Raw genomic sequence first — 22,101 nt, 5'->3', positions numbered from 1 at the left:
CCTAAAATTGCCACTTTGGAGTCTGGTCTGTATGCCACTGAAGAGATTCTTATGGCTTTCAAATCATCTGGCCCACAGACTTCCTCTTCCAATGCGTACCCCGGTATGGTTGTTCCCCTGAGGGCCTGTTCGATCTGACAAGTCTTAAGCCATTCTTTCATCCACAACGCAGGAGAAAAACACCCTGTTTTTGGTTGAAAAAGGGTGTTGAGGCAGCCATTTGTGAAATCTTCACCGTTGAATCGTCCGGTTGGAAAATGTAACCCATGTGTCCGTCACTCATATCCACCACACCATTAAAACAATCAGGGGCCTCACAAAGAATGGCTTCGAGGGTTTTGTCATTGTGTTCATGACATGGACACAATACACTGACAATTGGTCTAGGAGACAGGTTTTATTTATTTAGAGTCTTCTGTGGTTTATCTCTCGAGGTTTCTTGTCGCTCGTAGTGTTCACAGCTCTTTTCTTATACTGACCAATACCCTACCCCCCCGGAAATTACTGTTTCATAAACATTATTACTGAACAGCAGAGACTCACTACTCTACTCTTTAAAATGTTCAAACACATTCCACAGTTCAACAAGGTCACTACACATCAATCATATTGACAGCTTTAATGCAAACACATGCTTTAACATAAACAGATGCACTATCAGGTTACATAAGCACTCACTCGATAAAGTGAGAAGGGATGGACAGGATGTACATATATGGGCACAATCACGTGACACATAAAATAGGTCATCAATCACTTTTTGACCCGTGCCATCTACTGTATTCTCTCTCTTAGTAGCCCCACAGTTTAAACCTTTTCCTGCAGTGGGCTAAATCAGGGTCACAGTGTTTCTTAGTGGTCTTAAACAAATCTACTTTGAGACAAAAGTATACACCTCTGTAACAGCTGTCTTCAAAAATGGACCAAGGCGCAGCGGGTATGTGGATACTCATAGTTTTTAATAAACAAAAGTAAAGCACCCACAGGGAAAAAACAATAACTGATACTCACAACAGGCACAGTCTTGCAGGCCCACAAAACACAATGCAAGAACAACTACCCACAACCCCAAAGAAAAACACACACTACTATATAGGAGTCCTAATCAAAGGCAACTCAACACACCTGCCTTCAATTGGGAGTCCAATCACCGACACAACACTTAACACAAAAAACCCTGCCACATCGTGACCAAAACTAATCCAATTGCTCCCTCTGCTGGTCAGGACGTGACAACCTCACACACATGGTTATGGCCTTATAAAAAAGAGAACACCTGTACCTGTACTGTATCAGAGTTGAAATGTATTTTATTTTATTTATTTATTACACTTTAAATACATCACAGAAGACTGAAAAATAACAAAACCTTTTGACAAGAAACACCGGATTTCCGGCGGGGTGTTTGAAATAATGTTTATTAATTAAAATAAACAAATATTAATAACATTCCATCCATAAGTCAACCAAAGTCATTTGACTGCAGGCTACCTGCAAAATAGCTTACAGTTTGTTACATCATTTAGTTCCACTGTGATGGACATTTTATACATGTGCTGTTCTAATAACCAATTTCTGAAGACCCACCCAGACCAGACCCTTACTGTGAGCTGCCCAGGAGGAGACACATCATTCACAAACAATTGAGGGATGGCAACTGGTAAGTCAATTTAAATACATCAGTATAAAAATAAATGATGAAGAATAAAATCAAGGCTAGTAACACATAAAAAAGGTACCAATAGTCTTATAGAGAAGAGGCTATTTACTAGTCTTATGAGAACTAGGACGAGGGCGTAACGGTGCCATGGAAAGCCCCGCTGACAGCTGACTGTAGGCATTTAGAAGAAATGTCTGTGGTCTGCAGCCACTATAAAATAACACAAGGTATTTTTGAATATGGGGTGTTATTTTTATGTATAGCAAGTAGTGGCAAGAGAACCATTGACGATACATATGGTGCATAGCAAGTAACGACAAGAGAATCGTTGAAGATGCACATGGGTAATAGTACTAAGTGAATGTGTATGTGAAAGTTGTGTGATTGTGAGAAATTACGTATTAAACTGAAATTTGAATAATAAGATTGAAATTTGATATCAAGCTGATAGAAATGTGGATAAGAAATGGATTGAAATGATTAGTATTAAGATTGAAATCTGGATAATAAGCTGATTGAAATTTGGACAATAAGAGGATTGAAATTGAGCTATTAAGTATTTAGTGAATGAGAGCTGTCAGGGGACTAGTAAGTGTGAATATGGAGTGAATGTGAGCCGAGTTTGCCAGTTCTGTGTGAGCTGATCTATAACGTTATCTACAGTAGAGGATAACATGTGTCAGAAATCCCTGACAGGGGGCAGTATTTTCACAGCCGGATGAAAAACGTACCCAATTTAAACAGGTTACTACTCTGGCCCAGAAACTAGGATATGCATAATATTAGTAGATTTGGATAGAAAACACTCTGAAGTTTCTAAAACTGTTTGAATGGTGTCTGTGAGTATAACAGAACTCATATGGCAGGCAAAAACCTGAGAAAAATCCAAGCAGGAAGTGGAAAGTCTGAGAATTGTAGTTCTTCTTTTGATTCTCTATCGAAACTACAGTGTCTGTGGGGTGACGTTGCACTTCCTAAGGCTTCCATTGGCTGTCAACAGCCTTCAGAAAGTGGTTTGAGCATTCTCCTGTCACTGGGCAGAGTATAGGAGCTCAGTTACTGAGTGGACTGCCTGGCAACAAAGGGATTGGATATGCTCGGTCCCGCGAGCGTGCCGTTCCTTCTTTTTCTTCTTGAATGAATATGCTATTGTCCGGTTGGAATATTATCGCAATTTTACGTTAAAAACACCATAAAGATTGATTTTAAACAGCGTTTGACATGCTTCTAAGTAGGTAATGGAACATTTTGACTTTTAAAATCTGACACAGCGGTTGCATCCAGGAGTAGTCTATCTATAATTCTTTAAATAATTGTTATATATTTTGTCAACATTTATGATGAGTATTTTTGTAAATTGATGTGCACCTTCAAATAGGGGTTTTGGTGGGAATACATTTTCTGAACATCATGCGCCAATGTAAAATGTTGTTTTTGGATATAAATATGAACTTTATCGAACAAAACATACATGTATTGTGTAACATAATGTCCTAGGAGTGTCATCTGATGAAGATCGTCAAAGGTTAGTGCTTCATTTAGCTGTGTTTTGGGTTTTATTGACACGTCCTTGCTTGGAAAATGGCTGTGTGATTATTTTTGTCTATGTACTCTCCTAACATAATCTAATGTTTTGCTTTCGTTGTAAAGCCTTTTTGAAATCGGACAATGTGGTTACATCAAGGAGAAGTGTATGTTTAAAATAGTGTAAAATAGTTGCATGTTTGAGAAAGTTGAATTATGATATTTTGTTGTTTTTGAATTTGCCACCCTGATATTTCACTGGCTGTGTCCTGCAGGACGCTAGCGTCCCACGTAGCCCATAGAAGTTAAGAGACAACATGTCTCAGGGGATGTCTCGATTAGTAACAAGGATAACATGTTTAGATTACATGTCTCGATTAGTAACAAGGATAACATCTCTGAGGGTAACATGACTCATTTTGATTATATGACAATAACATGTCTCATCAGTGGAGTTTGATGTACACTACCGGTCAAAAGTTTTAGAACACCTACTCATTCAAGGGTTTTTCTTTATTTTTACTATTTTCTACATCGTAGAATAATAGAAGACATCAAAACTATGAAATAACACACATGGAATCATGTAGTAACCAAAAAAGTGTGAAACAAATCAAAATATATTTTATATTTGAGATTCTTCTAATAGCCACCCTTTGCCTTGATGACAGCTTTGCACGCTCTAGGCATTCTCTCAACCAGCTACCAGATTGACCTCGAATGTCCCTATGCAAGAATTTCCACAATACCACCATGGTCGTGGAACAAAATAAAAGTTTTTAAAAAGTATACAAAACATTAGGAACACCTTCCTAATAGGAACACCCCCCTCTCTGAATGGCACACACACACAATCTATATCTCAATTGTCTCAAGGCCTAAAAATCCTTCTTTAACCTGTCTTCTCCCCTTCATCTACAATAAACTAAGTGGATTTAACAAGTGAAATCAATAAGGGATCATACCTTTCACCTAGATTCGCCTGGACAGTCTATGTAATGGAAAGAGCAGGTGTTCTTGATGTTTTGTATACTCAGTGCATTCGGAAAGTATTCAGACCCCTTGACTCTTTCCACATTTTGCTACGTTACAGCCTTATTCTATAAATGATTAAATAGTAGTAGTCCCCCCCCCCCGCATCAATCTACACACAATACCCAATAATGACTAAGCAAAAACAGGTTTTAGAAATGTGTGCAAATTTATATGAAAAAAATTATGAAATTTCACATTTACATAAGTATTCAGACCCTTTACTCTGTATTTTGTTGACAGCAATTACAGCCTCTCTAGCTCTGTCAGGTTGAATGTGGAGCATTGCTGCACAGCTATTTTCAGGTCTCTCTACAGATGTTCGATCGTGTTCAAGTCCGGGCTCTGGCTGGGCCACTCAAGGACATTCAGAGACTTGTCCTGAAGCCACTCCTGCGTTGTCTTGGCTTTTTGCCTAGGGTCATTGTCCTGTTGGAAGGTGAACCTTCGCCCCAGTCTGAGATCCTGAGCGCTCTGGAGCAGGTTTTCATCAAGGATCTCTCTGTACTTTGCTCCGCTCATCTTTGCCTCGATCCTGACTAGTCTCCAAGTCTCTGCCACTGAAAAACATCCCCACAACATGTTGCTGCCACCACCATGCATCACCGTAGGGATGGTGTCAGGTTTCCTGCAGACGTGACGTTTGGCATTCAGGCCAAAGAGTTCAATCTTGGTTTCATCAGACCATGGTCAGAGTCCTTTAGGTGCCTTTTGGCAAACTCCAAGTGGGCTGTCATGTGCCTTTTACTTGGGAGTGGCTTCCGTCCAGTCACTCTACCATAAAGGCCTGATTGGTGGTGCTGCAGAGATGGTTGTCCTTCTGGAAGGTTTTCCCATCTCCACAGAGGAACTCTGCCAGAGAGACCATCGGGTTCTTGGTCACGTCACTGACCAAGGCCCTTCTCCCCCGATTGCTCAGTTTGAACGGGCAGGCAGCTCTAGGAAGAGTTTTGGTGGTTCCAAACTTCTTCCATTTAAGAATGATAGAGGCCACTGTGTTCTTGGGGACATTCAAAGTAGTGTGCCTTTCCAAATCATGTCCAATTAATTTAAATGGCCTCTAATCAAGGATGATCAATCTCAAGGATGATCAACGGAAACACGATGCTCCTGAGCTAAATTTCGAGTCTCATAGCAAAGGGTCTGAATACTTATGTAAATAAGGTATCTGTTTTTTATTTTTAATACATTTGCAAAAATTTCTACAAACCTGTTGTTACTTTGTCATTATGGGGTATTATGTGTTCATTTCCTTTTTTTGTTTGTAAAAAAAATTCCCTATAAAACAAGTTTAAAAAGTGTAAAAAGGTAAAAGAATAGACAGGAATTATCTGTGACTATCCGCAGGTTTGCCTCACCTTACAGAGTAAGATGGATGACAACCCCTCCATCCATATCCCGCCCACAGGCCCCTACACAGGCCCCATGGACTCCACGTCAGTAAGAACCTGGTCGAGGATCTCGTCAATGACTGAACAGTCATAGTTTACTTGTTCGAGGTCCAGCGCTGGGACAAACGTGACCAGGAGACGACCAACGCTCCTCCGAAGCTCCCTCAGTCTGAGAGAGAGAAAGAGAGACAGAGACAGAGAGAAAGAGACAGAAAAACAGATTGTCAACATACCTACACTGTCAGAAATGAATACTGAAGGAAACAATCTTATCTTCACGTCTGGGGCGTCTCCGAGGTCGAGCCATTAGCAGCACTAGTGGCCTCTCCGTCTCACCTCTCTGCCTGGGCAGCTGATGCCTGAGCTCCCTCGCTCTCCTGTTTCTCTGTCAGCTGTTTCTCTTTCTCTTGTTTCTCTTTCTCCTGTTTCTCTCTCTCCTGTTTCTCTCTCTCCCACTCTTGTTTCTCCCTCCTCAGCTCCACCACGTCCTGCTGCAGCGTCTCACAAAGAGACCAGAGATTGCCCCTCTCCTCCTCTATAATCTCAACCTGTAAATTGGGGAGCAGGCAGGGTTACAGCGGGGATGGATGACAAAAGATTATGGGAAGAGGAAGAATATATCAGATAGACACCCTGGCAATGTTCTTTCGCACACTGCATTGTCCATTTCCCAAATACTAACTGTACCGACAGCTGCTGGGCAAATCTTACTCATTAAATATCAACAGCATACAAATATATGAGGCTACAAGATGGCCAGCTTGTGACTGACCTTAATCCTCTCCGACTGCTCTCCTTCTTCCCCTCCTTCTCCAGTCTGACAGGCCTGGTGGCAGTACTCGCTCTTCACAGTGGCCTGGGAGAGCTCCTGCATGCTGCCCTCCAGGTTATGGAGCTGGGTGGTCAACTTGTTGACTTGCTCCTTGAACTGGTCCCTCTCGTGGGCTGCAGCCTGCATGAGCTCCAGCAGCTGGTCCTGCTGCTCCTGGGCCTCTGACAGGTTACGGAAGTCAATCATAGAATGGTCTGATGGGTCTGGGGCGGATGGACCAGAAGAGGATGGGCCTGGTGTGGATGGGCCAGCAGAGGGTGGGTTTGGTGTGGAAGGGCCTGGTTCGGTTTTGTCCCTCCCTTTATACTCCTTCTCCCTTTTCTCCTTGTGCTCCTCATCTTCGTCCTTCACTTTGCTCCATATCTCTGTCTGGGTGGTGATGCTCACCTGCTCTGAGGAAGGTGGTGGAGGGGAGTAGCTGGTCGCCGCAGTTCCCGTCTCCACAGAGCTTGTTCCTGTGCAGCTAGTTTTAACGTTGCCAGTGCCAGAAGGTGTCTCCATAGCCCTGCTCTCTGATTTTACCATGGCAAGGTCAAAGGTTGCCTTCTTTTGAATAGGGGTGCTGTTGATCTCCAAGATCATAATGTCATCGTCATCCATGATGTTATCGTCGTCATTGTCAATAGAGATGACGACTGACGTGGATGACATGGTTGTTTCTGCAGTCGGTGATACAGTCTCCATGGGGGTGTTGTTGTGGAAACCATTCAACCTGGGTCTTTTTGTCTCACTTTCAGGGGTCATGGCCAGGGTTCTCTTCATTCTGTAGAGAGGGTATGGGGGCTTATCACTTGATGCACTATTGAATGAATAATGATGATTGACAGAAATTCTCTGTCCCCTGTGGCAATGATATAAACTACAAACACTACGAGAGAGAGAGAGAGAGAGAGAGAGAGAGAGAGAGAGAGAGAGAGAGAGAGAGAGAGAGAGAGAGAGAGAGAATTCAAGGGAGGAGAGACACTACCACTCAGACAGTGGGCATACCTTGGATTTGAAGGGGTTGACCGGGCCGGAGGGGTTGACCAGGCCGGAGGGGTTGACCGGGCCGGAGGGGTTGACGGGGGCGGAGGGGTTGACGGGGGCGGAGGGGTTGACGGCGGCGGAGGGGTTGACGGGGGCGGAGGGGTTGACCGGGCTGGAAGGGTTGACAGAGAGCACACGGTAGAGATTAGGGAAATGTTTTTGGAGGAAGGGCTGGTCCTTATGAAGGGCTGGTCCCTACATCTTGGCCATGTTCTGTCATAATCTCCACCCGGCACAGCCAGAAGAGGACTGACCACCCCTCATAGCCTACACCTGCATTGCTTGCTGTTTGGGGTTTTAGGCTGGGTTTCTGTACAGCCCTTTGAGATATCAGCTGATGTAAGAAGGGCTTTATAAATACATTTGATATGAAGAGAGACACACATGTATATCAATACCGACATTATTAAAAACATCCCCATCATCATAACACATGCACACAGCTCGTACAGTAGACTTACATGCTTTGGTGAGGCAAGAGATCCTCTGGTGCTTCAGAGTCTTGTTCTGAGCCAGTGCCTTAATCTGCATCTGCTCTGCCTTCTGCTCATCTTCATCCTGACACACACACACACACACACACACACACACACACACACACACACACACACAGGGGTAGTTTGGGTATGGTACACAACATATTAGGGAGAACAAAACATTTGTGGGCATAACATAATCATGAACCAGGGTGTGACATACACTACATGACTAAAAGCATGTGGACACCTGCTCGTTGAACATGTCATTCCAAAGTCATGGGCAATAATATGGAGTTGGTCCCCCAAAGGGGGGCTTTGCTGCTAAAACAGCCTCCACTCTTCTGGGAAGGCTTTCCACTAGACGTTGGAACATTCCTGCTGGGACTTGCTTCCATTCTAGCCACAAGAGCATTAGTGATGTTGGACGATTAGGCCTAGTTCGCAGTCAGCGTTCCAATTTATCCCAAAGGTGTTTGATGGGGTTGCGGTCAGGGCTCTGGACCTCACTTTGTGCACGGGGGCATTGTCATGTTGAAACAGGAAAGGACCTTCCCCAAACTGTTGCCACAAAGTTGGAAGCACAGAATCGACTAGAATGTATGCTGTAGCGTTAAGATTTTCCTTCACTAAGGGGCCTAGCCCGAACCCTAAAAAACAGCCCCAGACCATTATGCCTGCTCCACCAAATTTTACAGTTGGCACTATGCATTTAGGAAGGTTGCATTCTTCTGGCATCTGCCGAATCCAGATTCGTCCGTCGGACTACCAGATGGTGAAGCGTGTTCGTCACTCCAGAGAACGTATTTCCACTGCTCCAGAGTCCAATGGCGGTGAGCTTTACACCACTCCAGCCGACGCTTGGCATTGTGCATGGTGATCTTAGGCTTGTATGCCGCTGCTCGGCCATGGAAACCAATTTCATGAAGCTCCCGTAGAACAGTTCTTGTGCTGACGTTGCTTCCAGAGTCAGTTTGGAACTCGGTAGTGAGTGTTGGAACCGAGGACAGACTTCAGCACTCAATGGTCCCGTTCTGTGAGCTTGTGTGGCCTACCACTTCGCTGCTGAGCCATTGTTGCCTCTAGACATTTCCACTTCACAATAAGAGCAATACAGTTGACCGGGGCAACTCTAGCAAGGCAGAAATTTGACGAACTTACTTTTTTTGTAAAGGTGGCATCCTATGACAGTGCCACGTTGAAAGTCACAGAGCTCTTCCGTACGAGCCATTCTTCTACCAGTTTTTGTCGATGGAGATTGCATGGCTGTGTGCTCGATTTTATACACCTGTCAACAATGGATGTGGCTGAACTAGCCGAATCCACTAACTTGAAGGGGTTTCCACATACTTTGCATATGTAGTGTATACACTGATGGACAGACACACACAGACAGCTAACCTGTTGTTGTTTCTTATCCTGCTTCATTTTGATGTTCCTTTCACTGTGAAACAGAACACAGATTGACTGACATATTAAAAAACACTGGCACCATCTAGATTTGATTGAACATGAAAATCAGTAATTGTCACGTCCTGACTAGTAAGGGGTCATTTTGTTATGATAGTTTGGTCAGGGCGTGGCAGGGGGTGTTTGTTTTGTGTGTTTTTTGGGTTGATCTATGTTATTCTATTTCTATGTTTAAATATCTCGTTTTTCTGTTTCTATGTTGGAATTGTTTGGGGTTGGTCTCTAATTGGAGGCAGCTGAATCTCATGGCCTCTGATTAGAGACCATATTTATGTAGGGGTTTTCTCATTGTGTTTTGTGGGTGGTTTATTTCTGCTTAGTATTCTTACCTGACAGAACTGTTTAGCTGTTGCACTTTGGGTTTTGATTCAGTGTTTATTTCAATAAATTTCATGATGAGCACTAACCACGCTGCGCCTTGGTCTACTCCCTGCAACGGCCGCTACAGAACCACCCACCAAAAGAAGACCAAGCAGCGTGGATTGGAGCATCGGGGAGGGGGATGGACATTGGAGTCGGAACGTCGATTCTGGGAGGACAAGCTAAGGGAGCTAAGGGAACCTGAGAGGCAGCCCCAGAATTTATTTTTTTGGGGGGGCACACAGGGAGTTGGGGTAAGTCAGGCAATAGACCTGAGCCAACTCCTCGTGCTTATTATGGGGAGCGTTTGGCGTGGAGAGCACCGTGCTATGCGGAAGTGCGCACGGTCTCGCCCATCCGCATGCACAGTCCAGTGCGGTCGATACCAGCCCCCCGCAAGTGCCGTGCTAGAGTGGGCATCCAGCCAGGAAGGAGTATGCCTGCTCAGCACATCTGGCCACCAGTGCCATCTATGTTATTCAATTTCTATGTTTAAATATCTAGTTTCTGTTTCTATGTTGGAATTGTTTGGGGTTGGTCTCTAATTGGAGGCAGCTGCATCTCATGGCCTCTGATTAGAGCCCATATTTATGTAGGGGTTTTCTCATTGTGTTTTGTGGGTGGTTTATTTCTGTTTAGTGTTCTTACCTGACAGAACTGTTTAGCTGTTGCACTTTGGGTTTTGATTCAGTGTTTATTTCAATAAATTTCATGATGAGCACTAACCATGCTGCGCCTTGGTCTACTCCCTACAACGGCCGTTACAGTAATTGCATTCATCTCACCTGCTGACATCCTATACATTCTATAGAATAGCCTATATACAATGTTAATGCCTTGCCTACTGTGCTGCTAAATGAAGGCAAAATCTCACTTGCATATGAATCTGAATTCTTTGGGTTTTACACTTTTCTAGTCTGAACACCAGCTCATTCGTCCTTATAAATACGCAAATGCAATCTGACATGTGACTGCAAGCATGCAGTTGACTATGCCAGCTAGCTATTTTGCGTTTGGTAGTAAGCTGGTTATTTGTCTAACATGTTACACAAAAAATGTTTTACCTGCGTCGAGTAAAACGTAAACGGCCCAGCTTCTACCAAATGCAAGTATTGTGGTGGGAAAACTCTCAGCATCATGAAAACTCAAGCAACTTGTGCCGCGAGCCAGCATGGTAAACATGGCACGATTATTTTGCCTCCATCAATAAATCATACAAAGCACTTTATTGTCAATCTTAACACATTTTGTGCAAGGCCTAACATAGTTTTTTCACTCCATGCATAGACAAAATAACGATGCATGTTTCAGCCTCAAGGTTCATTATCTGCAAATAGCCTACAGGTTCAGTTATGCATTACAAATATATTTAGATGCAGCATCATTGATACAGTATATGGTTGGGTTCTCACTGTTGCTTGTGGGTTTTCTGGTATGAAGGTTGGTCATCGGAGTCTTCAGGCTCTTCGTCTACCGTGCAGCTCCTGGAATAGGGGATATGGAATGTCTATATACTGTAGTGGCAACGTCAACACACACAAATGCATGCACACCGGTTGGCAAGTAGACATGCACAGACAATTTACACTGAGTATACAAAACATTAAGAACACTCTTTCCTTGACAGACTGACCAGGTGAAAGCTATGACCCCTTACTGTTGTTACTTGTTAAATCCACATCATCAGTGTAGATGAAGGAGAGAAGACAGGTTAAAGAAGGATTTTTAAGCCAAGAGACATGGATTGTGTGTGTGCGCCATTCAGCGGGTGAATGGTCAAGACATAAGATTTAGGTGCCTTTGAACAGGGTTGCCAGGTAGTAGTTGCCAGGCTCGCCGGTTTGTGTCAAGAATTGTAACGCTGCTGGGTTTTTTACGCTCAACTGTTTTGTTATGACTGTCCTGTGAGGATCCAAATAGGTCAGATCAGCTTTGCAATAAATAACTTAAACCAGAATACCTCTCACCCGCAGAGGGGGAAGACTGGTGGGGGTTAACACCTCACACCCTGTTGTAAATCAAGGACAGAACACTCAGACCTTCCCTCTCCAAATTCACCCAAGGAATGTGCTTTGTTTTAAGAAGATTTTTCCCACCGAAACTCTAACTCGTTCAAAAGTAACTACTGGAACAATATTTCTAACATAGAATGTTGGGAATGGTCTGAGGCAACCTAACACTAATGTCGTTTTGGGTAGTACTTTTTGTGATGTCATTAAATATGTTATAAAATAAATACTATAACTTAAAGTATACACACACTACATGTACGAAGTTTCCATCCTCTGCGTTGTGCATGCGTTATGAAAAATGATGAAAGTGTTTTTATTAAGAAAGGGATGCGATTTGAGAAACTATAGGAGGAAATTGTTTCTATAACTGTCCACGGTAAGTAGTCACCGCCCCCTTGAGTGAGGTCAAAGAGCGTGTCAAGCTGATGGAACCGCCCATTTTGAACAAACTGTATAAAATGATGGGTTATGAATGAACATACCAGACCAGAGAGCCGCAGAGCTGCAGCTTTACGTTTAAAGTGGGTTGATCTCTGAATCTCAACACGAGGTAGAAACAATAAAGTCACCTCCCGGACAATCACGGGTACGGCTGATTAGCTGTCCTAAGTAAAGTATCTAGAAACGCGAATTGAAGTGGAACCATTCTACTACTCTGCTCAAACCACTGTAGTACACTACTCTCATCACCCCACTGGGAACCATCGACACAGCTGACTAGCCTATCTTCAAAGAAGCATCTTCCAGAGCGAATGGAAGGAGAATAAACTTGTAGTTCTGTTCAGGACTACACGACAAGTCACCGGATACCGGATGACTGCAGAGGAGAACAACAGAGAAACCCCTTTTGGACAATCAGAGACTTACAAATGTGCCGCAAAAAGGCCCTGTCCACTGAGAGAAACCAAGGATTTTCACGTAAAAAAAGATCTCTCTCTCTCTCTCAGCAGCCATATTGTTGTCAGTCCACTAGGGCCCTGTTTTTAATTTATTAAGTGTGTATGTTTATCCTGTTATCATTTAGTTTGCTAGTAAATAATTAAACCAATTTGTGCAATACTGAATCATAAGTAAGGCTCGTGTTTTTGCAGAAGCAAGGAGGTTACGACTGTTCAGAATGATGATATGAGGTTATGATTAATAAGTTGACTGTTTATGGATGTGATAGACAATTCGGGAGATGGTAACTCTTTAAAGAACCGCTCTCGTGGTGCCTCAGATCCTAATGAGTTAATTGTTACATGATTAATAAAAAAATAAAAAATAAATCGGGTAACAATTAAACGTAGTTGCTCGATTAGATAAATAACAGTCTTCAGATTAATGAAAGTAAAGTCACAACCATTTCCCGTGTGTATCAAGAATGGTCCACCACCCAAAGAACATCCAGCCAACTTGACACAAATGTGGGAAGCATTGGAGTCAACATGGGTCAGCATCCCTGTGGAATGCTTTCGACACATAGTCCATACCATGACGAATTGAGGATGTTGAAGGCAAAATGGGTGGGTACAACTCTTAAATCAAATCAAATTGGATTTGTCACGTGCCGAATACAACAGGTGTAGTAGACCTTACCGTGAAATGGTAACTTACAAGCCTGTGGTGTTCCTAATGTTTGGCATACTCAGTGTATTTTATAACACCTGTTAAAAGTATTATTATTTGATCTAGGTGGGACTCACCTGAACTGGGGGTCAGGGTTCATGTGGCAGAACCACTCCTTTGGGAGCCGTTTGCAATCAATTCCATCTGGCAGCTTCCTCCAGCGCAAGCAGGTGTCACACTGCACCCAGTTCTGGTCTGGACGTTTCCTATGGATGTAGAAATACACAGAATAACCAGTTAGAGGAGGGATGGAGAGAGGAGAAAGGAAAACAGAGGAGCGTTTTACTTACATGGTGTCTTCCACTGGTGTGGTGCTGCTAGGATCTTCTTTGTTTCTCTTAAAGCGTATCTCTTTCCAGTAGTCCTCCAGCTTTACCCCCAAGTTGTTGATGGTTTTCCTGCACATAGAAAATAAGAAATAAACAGACAGTTCACCTAGTGCTGATTTATTCAACTAGATTATTGAAAGTACACCATCTTTAAAGTGAGTGTGGGCAGATTGACGATAAATAGTTTTGTTTTATTGAGTGGAAAACAGTTCCTCAGGACATGTTCTTGAATGGAGCACTCTCCTCATTACCTGTATTTGTCAGTATTGTCAAAATCCTGCTTGTTGTGGGTGGGCTCCAGAAAGTTACACTCGATGACCCCAATGACCCCGAGACCTTGGATGTTGGCCTGAGGGGCGGGGGTAGAGGTGGTTATGGGGTCAGTGACAGGATATACAGTGGATTTGGGAAAATATTCAGACCGCTTCCCTTTTTCCACATTTTGTTACGTTACAGCCTTATTCTAAAATGGATTCAATTGTTTCCCCTAACAATCTACACACAATACCCCCTAATGACACAGCGAAAACAGGTTTGTAGAATTTTTGCACATTTATTAAAAATAAAATATACCTTATTTACATAAGTATTCAGACCCTTCGCTATGAGACTCGAAATTGAGCTCAGGTGCATCCTGTTTCCATTGATCATCCTTGAGATGTTTCTACAACCTGATTGGAGTCCACCTGTGGTAAATTCAATTGATTGGACATGATTTGGTAAGGCACAAAACCAAGCCACGAGGCGGAAGGAATTGTCCGTTGAGGATCGAGGGAAAGATGAATGGAGGAAAGTACAGATATCCTTGATGAAAACTTGCTGCGGAGCGCTCAGGACGTCAGACTGGGGCACCTTCCAATAGGACAACGACTCTAAGCACAAAGTCAAGACAATGCAGGAGTGGCTTCGGGACAAGTCTCTAAATGTCCTTGAGTGACCCAGCCAGAGCCCGGACTTGAACATCTCTGGAGAGACCTGAAAATAGCTGTGCAGCGACGCTCCCCATAAAACCTGACAGAGCTTGAGAGAATCTGCAGAGAAGAATGGGAGAAACTCCCCAAATACAGGTGTGCCAAGCTTGTAGCGTCATACTCAAGAAAACTCAAGAATGTAATCGCTGCCAAAGGTGCTTCAACAAAGTACTAAGTAAAGAGTCTTATGTAAATGTGATATTTCAGTGTTTCTTTGGAAAAAATAAAATCCTGTGTTTACTTTGTCATTATAGGGTATTGTGTGTAGATTTATGAGGGGGAAAAAACAATTTAATCAATTTTAGAACAAGGCTGTAACATATTTTTAAGGGAAAAAGTCAAGGGGATCTGAATACTTTCCGAATACAAGTCCCACAATAGAAGCATCCGAGTACCACAATGGATGGCAGTCATTTTTTTTATGCACATGCACAAGCACATACACTATTATACCTTGAGTTGAACGCCCACTCGCTCATAGGCTTTGATAAGGCGGTTTTTGTGGTACATCATGATGCCGTATTGGTCCTTGCTCTTGGTGTTGTACCCAAAGGTCACGGGGATGCGTCTGTTCTGGTAGAGGACTTAAGGACAACTCAAACAGAAAGGAGAGCAGTGGCACATATATATCCTTTTCCCCTTTATGAAAAATACCATATTGTATCACTGTGTTGAACATCCAACTATGGAATGCATTGAACTTATAATTAGCTAAAGATAGGTCTTGTATATCTTGTATATAGAGCATACTACCCACATTTGCCTGTTTCTAATTTCCCTCCAAATGGAAACAAAAAGTAGTGTCTGGAGGATATGACAACATGCGCACGCACACAGACTAAAGCCATCTAGAGAGGCTCCGGGGTGAGGAAGGATACCACAAAGTTGGGCTTGTAATGGTCCTTAGCAATGTAAGCCAGGCTCTTGGAGATGAGCTCAGTCTTCACTTTCTGACCTCGAATTATGATCTGCATCCGGGGCTTCAGGTACAGAATACTGCAGTATGCCTGAGCACACAACACTTTGATAAACAATCAAAATATGAAATATTTCACACATACAAAATGATAAAACTAGTCAAAGGACGAGGTTCACACATCTTGCATAGTCTTCACATTTTGCTGCCTTAGAATTAAATAAAAGGGGATTAAATTAGATATGTTTTGCTACCGATCTACACAACCTATACTACATTTTCAAAGTGAAAGAAAAATGATAGAACATTTTCCAAATGAATAATTGATTGCGTATGTCTTCACACCCCAGAGTTAATACACTGCTCCAAAAAATAAAGGGAACACTAAAATAACACATCCTAGATCTGAATGAATGAAATAATCTTATTAAATACTTTTTTCTTTAAATAGTTGAATGTGCTGACAACAAAAATCACAAAAATAATCAATGGAAATCCAATTTATCAACCCATGGAGGTCTGGATTTGGAGTCACACTCAAAATTAAAGTGGAAAACCACACTACAGGCTGATCCAACTTTGATGTAATGTCCTTAAAACAAGTCAAAATTAGGCTCAGTAGTGTGTGTGGCCTCCACGTGCCTGTATGACCTCCCTACAACGCCTGGGCATGCTCCCGATGAGGTGGCGGATGGTCTCCTGAGGGATCTCCTCCCAGACCTGGACTAAAGCATCCGCCAACTCCTGGACAGTCTGTGGTGCAACGTGGCGTTGGTGGATGGAGCAAGACATGATGTCCCAGATGTGCTCAATTGGATTCAGGTCTGGGGAACGGGCGGGCCAGTCCATAGCATCAATGCCTTCCTCTTGCAGGAACTGCTGACACTCTCCAGCCACATGAGGTCTAGCATTGTCTTGCATTAGGAGGAACCCAGGGCCAACCGCACCAACATATGGTCTCACAAGGGGTCTGAGGATCTCATCTCGGTACCTAATGGCAGTCAGGCTACCTCTGGCGAGCACATGGAGGGCTGTGCGGCCCCCCAAAGAAATGCCACCCCACACCATGACTGACCCACCGCCAAACCGGTCATGCTAGAGGATGTTGCAGGCAGCAGAACGTTCTCCACGGCAACTCCAGACTCTGTCACGTCTGTCACATGTGCTCAGTGTGAACCTGCTTTCATCTGTGAAGAGCACAGGGCGCCAGTGGCGAATTTGCCAATCTTGGTGTTCTCTGGCAAATGCCAAACGTCCTGCACAGTGTTGGGCTGTAAGCACAACCCCCACCTGTGGACGTTGGGCCCTCATACCACCCTCATGGAGTCTGTTTCTGACTGTTTGAGCAGACACATGCGCATTTGTGGCCTGCTGGAGGTCATTCTGCAGGGCTCTGGCAGTGCTCCTCCTTGCACAAAGGCGGAGGTAGCGGTCCTGCTGCTGGGTTGTTGCCCTCCTACGGCCTCCTCCACGTCTCCTGATGTACTGGCCTGTCTTCTGGTAGCGCCTCCATGCTCTGGACACTACGCTGACAGACACAGCAAACCTTCTTGCCACAGCTCCCATTGATGTGCCATCCTGGATGAGCTGCACTACCTGAGCCACTTGTGTGGGTTGTAGACTCCGTCTCATGCTACCACTAGAGTGAAAGCACCGCCAGCATTCAAAAGTGACCAAAACATCAGCTAGGAAGCATAGGAACTGAGAAGTGGTCTGTGGTCACCACCTGCAGAACCACTCCTTTATTGGGGGTGTCTTGCTAATTGCCTATAATTTCCACCTGTTGTCTATTCCATTTGCACAACAGCATGTGAAATGTATTGTCAATCAGTGTTGCTTCCTAAGTGGACAGTTTGATTTCACAGAAGTGTGATTGACTTGGAGTTACATTGTGTTGTTTAAGTGTTCCCTTTATTTTTTTGAGCAGTTTACTTGGTGGAAGCACCTTTAGCAGCCATTACAAGCTGTGAACAATTTTAGATAAGATTCTACCAATCTTGCACAACTCTTTGGGCAACATATACAGCGCATTCGAAAGTATTTAGACCCCTTGACTTTTCCCACATTTTGTTACGTTACAGCCTTATTTTAAAATGATTAAATATATTTTTTCCTCATCAATCTACACACAATACACCATAATGACAAAGCAAAAACAGGTTGACATTTTAGCAAATGTATAAAAAATAAAAAGCTGAAATATCACATTTACATAGGTATTCAGACCCTTTACTAAGTACTTTGTTAAATCACCTTTAGCCACGATTACAGCCTTGAGTATTCTTGGGTATGACACCACAAGCTTGGCACACCTGTATTTGGGGAGTTTCTCCCATTCTTCTCTGCAGACCCTCTCAAGCTCTGTCAGGTTGGATGGGGAGTGTCGCTGCACAGCTATTTTCAGGTCTCTCCAGAGATGTTTGATCGGGTTCCAGTCCGGGCTCTGGCTGGGCCACTCAAGGACATTTAGAGACTTGTCCTGAAGCCACTCCTGCGTTGTTTTGGCTGTGTGCTTAGGGTTGTTGTCCTGTTGGAAGGAGAACCTTTGCCCCAGTCTAAGGTCCTGAGGGCTCTGGAGCAGGTTTTCATCAAGGATCTGTCTGTACTTTGCTCCGTTCATCTTTCATTCGATCCTGATTAGTCTCCAAGTCCCTGCCACTGAAAAACATCCCCTCAGCATGATGCTGCCACCACAATGCTTCCAACGTAGGGATGGTGCCAGGTTTCCTCCAGACGTCATGCTTGGCATTCAGGCCAAATAATTCAATCTAGGTTTCATCAGACCAGAGAATCTTGTATCTCATGGTCTGAGAGTCCTTTGGGTGGCTTTTGGCAAAGTCCAAGCAGGCTGTCATGTGCATTTTACTGAGGAGTGGCTTCCGCCTGGCCACTCTACCATAAAGGCCTGATTGATGGTGTGCGGCAGAGATGGTTGTCCTTCTGGAAGGTTCTCCCATCTCCACAGAGAACTCTGGAGGTCTGTCAGAGTGACCATTGGGTTCTTGGTCACCTCCCTGACCAAGGCCCCTCTTCCCCGATTGCTCAGTTTGGTCCGGCGGCCAGCTCTTTGAAGAGTCTTTGTGGGTCTAAACTTCTTCCATTTAAGAATGATGGAGGCCACTGTGTTCTTGGGGACCTTCAGTCCTGCATAATTGTTTTGTTACCCTTCCCCAGATCTGTGCCTCGACACAATCCTGTCTCGGAGCTCTACGGACAATTCCTTTGACTTCATGGCTTGGTTTTTGCTCTGACATGCACTGTCAATTGTGGGACCTTATATAAACAGGAGTGTCCCTTTCCAAATCATGTCCAATCAATTTAATTACCACAGGTGGACTCCAATCAAGTTGTAGAAACATCTCAAGGATGATCAATGGAAACAGGATGCACCTAAGCTCAATTTCAAGTCTCATAGCAAAGGGTCTGAATATTTATGTAAATAAGGTATTTCTGTTTTTGACTTGTAATACATTTGCAAAAAAAATCAAAACTTGTTTTCGCTTTGTAATTATGGGATATTGTTTGTAGATTGATAAGGGAAAACATTTATTTAATCAATTTTAGAATAAGGCTGTAACGTAACAAAATGTGGAAAAAGTCAAGGTCTGAATACTTTCCGAATGCATTGTATAAGTACATACAGTTGAAGTCGGAAGTTTACATAGACTTAGGTTGGAGTCATTAAAACTCGTTTTTCAACCACTCCACACATTTCTTGTTAACAAACTATAGTTTTGGCAAGTCCGTTAGGACATCTACTTTGTGCATGACACAATCCATTTTCCAACAATTGTTTACAGACAGATTATTTCACATATAATTCACTGTATCACAATTCCAGTGGGTCAGAAGTTTACATACACTAAGTTGACTGTGCCTTTAAACAGCTTGGAAAATTCCAGAAAATGATGTCACGGCTTTAGAAGCTTCTGACATCATTTGACATCATTTGAGTCAATTGGAGGTGTACCTGTGGATGTATTTCAAGGCCTACCTTCAAACTCAGTGCCTCTTTGCTTGACATCATGGGAAAATCAAAAGAAATCAGCCAAGACCCCCGAAATAAAATTGTAGACCTCCACAAGTCTGGTTCATCCTTGGGAGCAATTTCCAAACGCCTGAAGGTACCACGTTCATCTGTACAAACAATAGTACGCAAGTATAAACACCATGGGACCACGCAGCCATCATACCACTCAGAAGGAGACACGTTCTGTCTCCTAGAGATGAACGTACTTTGGTGCGACAAGTGCAAATCAATCCCAGAACAACAGCAAAGGACCTTGTGAATATGCTGGAGGAAACAAGTACAAAAGTATCTATATCCACAGTAAAACGAGTCCTATATCGACATAACCTGAAAGGCCGCTCAGCAATGAAGAAGCCACCGCTCCAAAACCGCCATAAAAAAGCCAGACTACGGTTTGCAACTGCACATGGGGACAAAGATCGTACTTTTTTTCATGTTGTGGGGGTGATTTGCTGCAGGAGGGACTGATGCACTTCACAAAATACATCATGAGGAAGAAAAATTATGTGGATATTTTGAAGCAACATCTCAAGGCATCAGTCAGGAAGTTAAAGCTTGGTCGCAAATGAGTCTTCCAAATGGACAATGACCCCAAGCATACTTCCAAAGTTGTGGCAAAAATGGCTTAAGGACAACAAAGTCAAGGTATTGGAGTGGCCATCACAAAGCCCTGACCTAAATCCCATAGAAAATTTGTGGGCAGAACTGAAAAAGTGTGTGCGAGCAAGGAGGCCTACAAACCTGACTCAGTTACACCAGCTCTGTCAGGAGGAATGGGCCAAAATTCACCCAACTTATTGTGGGAAGCTTGTGGAAGACTACCCGAAACATTTGACCCAAGTTAAACAATTTACAGGCAATGTTACCAAATACTTACTGAGTGTATGTAAACTTCTGATCCACTGGGAATGTGATGAAAGAAATAAAAGCTGAAATAAATAATTCTCTCTACTATTATTCTGACATTTCACATTCTTAAAATAAAGTGCTGATCCTAACTGACCTAAGACAGGGGATTTTTACTAGGATTAAATGTCAGGAATTGTGAAAAACTGAGTTTAAATGTATTTGGCTAAGGTGTATGTAAACTTCCGACTTCAACTGTATGTATATATATATATAAGTTTATCCATTGTTTTTGTCCTCTCACTCAAACCCTCATCCTTTTTTTTTGTCTTTTGCACCTACCCCACATTTTCCAGGAATATTCTTATCACGTTACTAAACGTATCAAGAGTATTTTCTGATTTCGTTTTCAACAAATGCGGCGAAAATTACAGTAAATGTTAACAGTGTATTGATATGATATTTAAGTGTCATACACCTACCCGTGCCCAGCCCAAATGGGCTTCCAAGACACTACAGAACAAAATAACATTTTACAAATTATATGCATACAATGATCATGGCAAGTACAGCTACCATCTAGCCACACTACACAAACAGTACATTTCTCATTCTCCTCCAGGCATTGTTAACAAACTGAGCAATCTCAAGCACGCCCTATCTGAAACAAAATTCAAGCCTCTGCTCGTCCCGTAACCAGAATCCTTCAGGGTTATCAAAAAAAAACATGTCTCAGATCGTTATACAGAGGGCAATAAAACACTAAATGGACTTTGTTTTCGATTTTCCCAAGATCACACAGCAGGCAAAGTCTTTCCTCTTCAGGCACTCTGTTAAACCTACCCATCTCTATAGCCAGAGGGAGGGTGACGGATCGGCACAAACTGACCTTTGGATTGTTGTTAGGTTCAGGCAAACATATGGTTCAGGGGTGTAGTTCTCTTTGATGAGAGTGCACGTTCTAAGTTTAGGTTTAAAGCGCAATGTTTGGATTCAGTCTTGTGTCAGGTGAAATGTTGTGTCCTCAACCTTGATCTAATAATCTCCTAACTTTTCCCTTTCAATTGCTAGCATGGTTATGCATATAGGGTTATTCTGGGAAAGTTTCTATAATTTTCTTTCACTTTGAAAATTTGGAGTAGGTTGTGAAGATCAGTCGGATTGAATTTTAAGGCAGCAAAATGTGAAGACTGTGCAAGGGGTGTGTAGACCTTCACTAGGCACTGTATATGAGTCAACCTTAGAAGTTCTAACTCTGTTGTGCAAAATGCTGTATGGTAAATCAATAACATTATAATCAGTATACTCAGTCATCACTTACACGTAGCGAGTAATAACTCTCTGGTTTTGTGAGCAGCTCTGACTGTCTGTATTGTTCACTGTTGCTCTCCAACACATCCAATGGGATTTTGATGTCGTCGCTGAATGTCGTGAAATCAAATTCTGTCGGTCCTGTTATCGTCCTGTGGACAATAACAAACACTGTATAGACTCTTACTCAACAGTTGTATTTGCTCCACACTTCAAAAAAGGCCTCTCTGCCAACCCCTAATGGTGGAATTTTAGGTTTTGATTGTGGGGAAAACAGAAGTGAAACCCAAAATTCTACCAAGGGCAT

At 43.0% G+C, this 22,101-nt stretch overlaps 1 protein-coding gene across 3 annotated transcripts in view; it reads right to left on the bottom strand.

The window, feature by feature from the left end:
• Positions 1-5,469: 5,469 nt before the first annotated feature.
• LOC115155803 (MORC family CW-type zinc finger protein 3) overlaps positions 5,470-22,101 on the bottom strand; it is a 33,608-nt gene continuing 16,976 nt past the window's right edge. For all 3 annotated transcript variants that reach the window (XM_029702759.1, XM_029702761.1, XM_029702760.1), the window contains 13 exons: positions 21,805-21,946; positions 15,570-15,698; positions 15,145-15,264; positions 13,972-14,069; positions 13,682-13,789; positions 13,469-13,597; positions 11,184-11,255; positions 9,343-9,385; positions 7,927-8,023; positions 7,427-7,577; positions 6,380-7,202; positions 5,944-6,155; positions 5,470-5,776 (listed from right to left, as the gene is read on the bottom strand). In XM_029702759.1, the coding sequence (XP_029558619.1) occupies positions 5,629-5,776; positions 5,944-6,155; positions 6,380-7,202; positions 7,427-7,577; positions 7,927-8,023; positions 9,343-9,385; positions 11,184-11,255; positions 13,469-13,597; positions 13,682-13,789; positions 13,972-14,069; positions 15,145-15,264; positions 15,570-15,698; positions 21,805-21,946 (2,272 nt within the window). In that variant the 3' untranslated portion in view covers positions 5,470-5,628. The remainder of the gene's footprint in view (positions 5,777-5,943; positions 6,156-6,379; positions 7,203-7,426; positions 7,578-7,926; positions 8,024-9,342; positions 9,386-11,183; positions 11,256-13,468; positions 13,598-13,681; positions 13,790-13,971; positions 14,070-15,144; positions 15,265-15,569; positions 15,699-21,804; positions 21,947-22,101) is intronic.

This window comes from Salmo trutta, chromosome 20, assembly GCF_901001165.1.
Source record: "Salmo trutta chromosome 20, fSalTru1.1, whole genome shotgun sequence".
Lineage (NCBI taxonomy): Eukaryota > Metazoa > Chordata > Actinopteri > Salmoniformes > Salmonidae > Salmo > Salmo trutta.
Note: the sequence above shows the minus strand (reverse complement) of the source record. Positions and strands in the feature narration are given on the sequence as shown.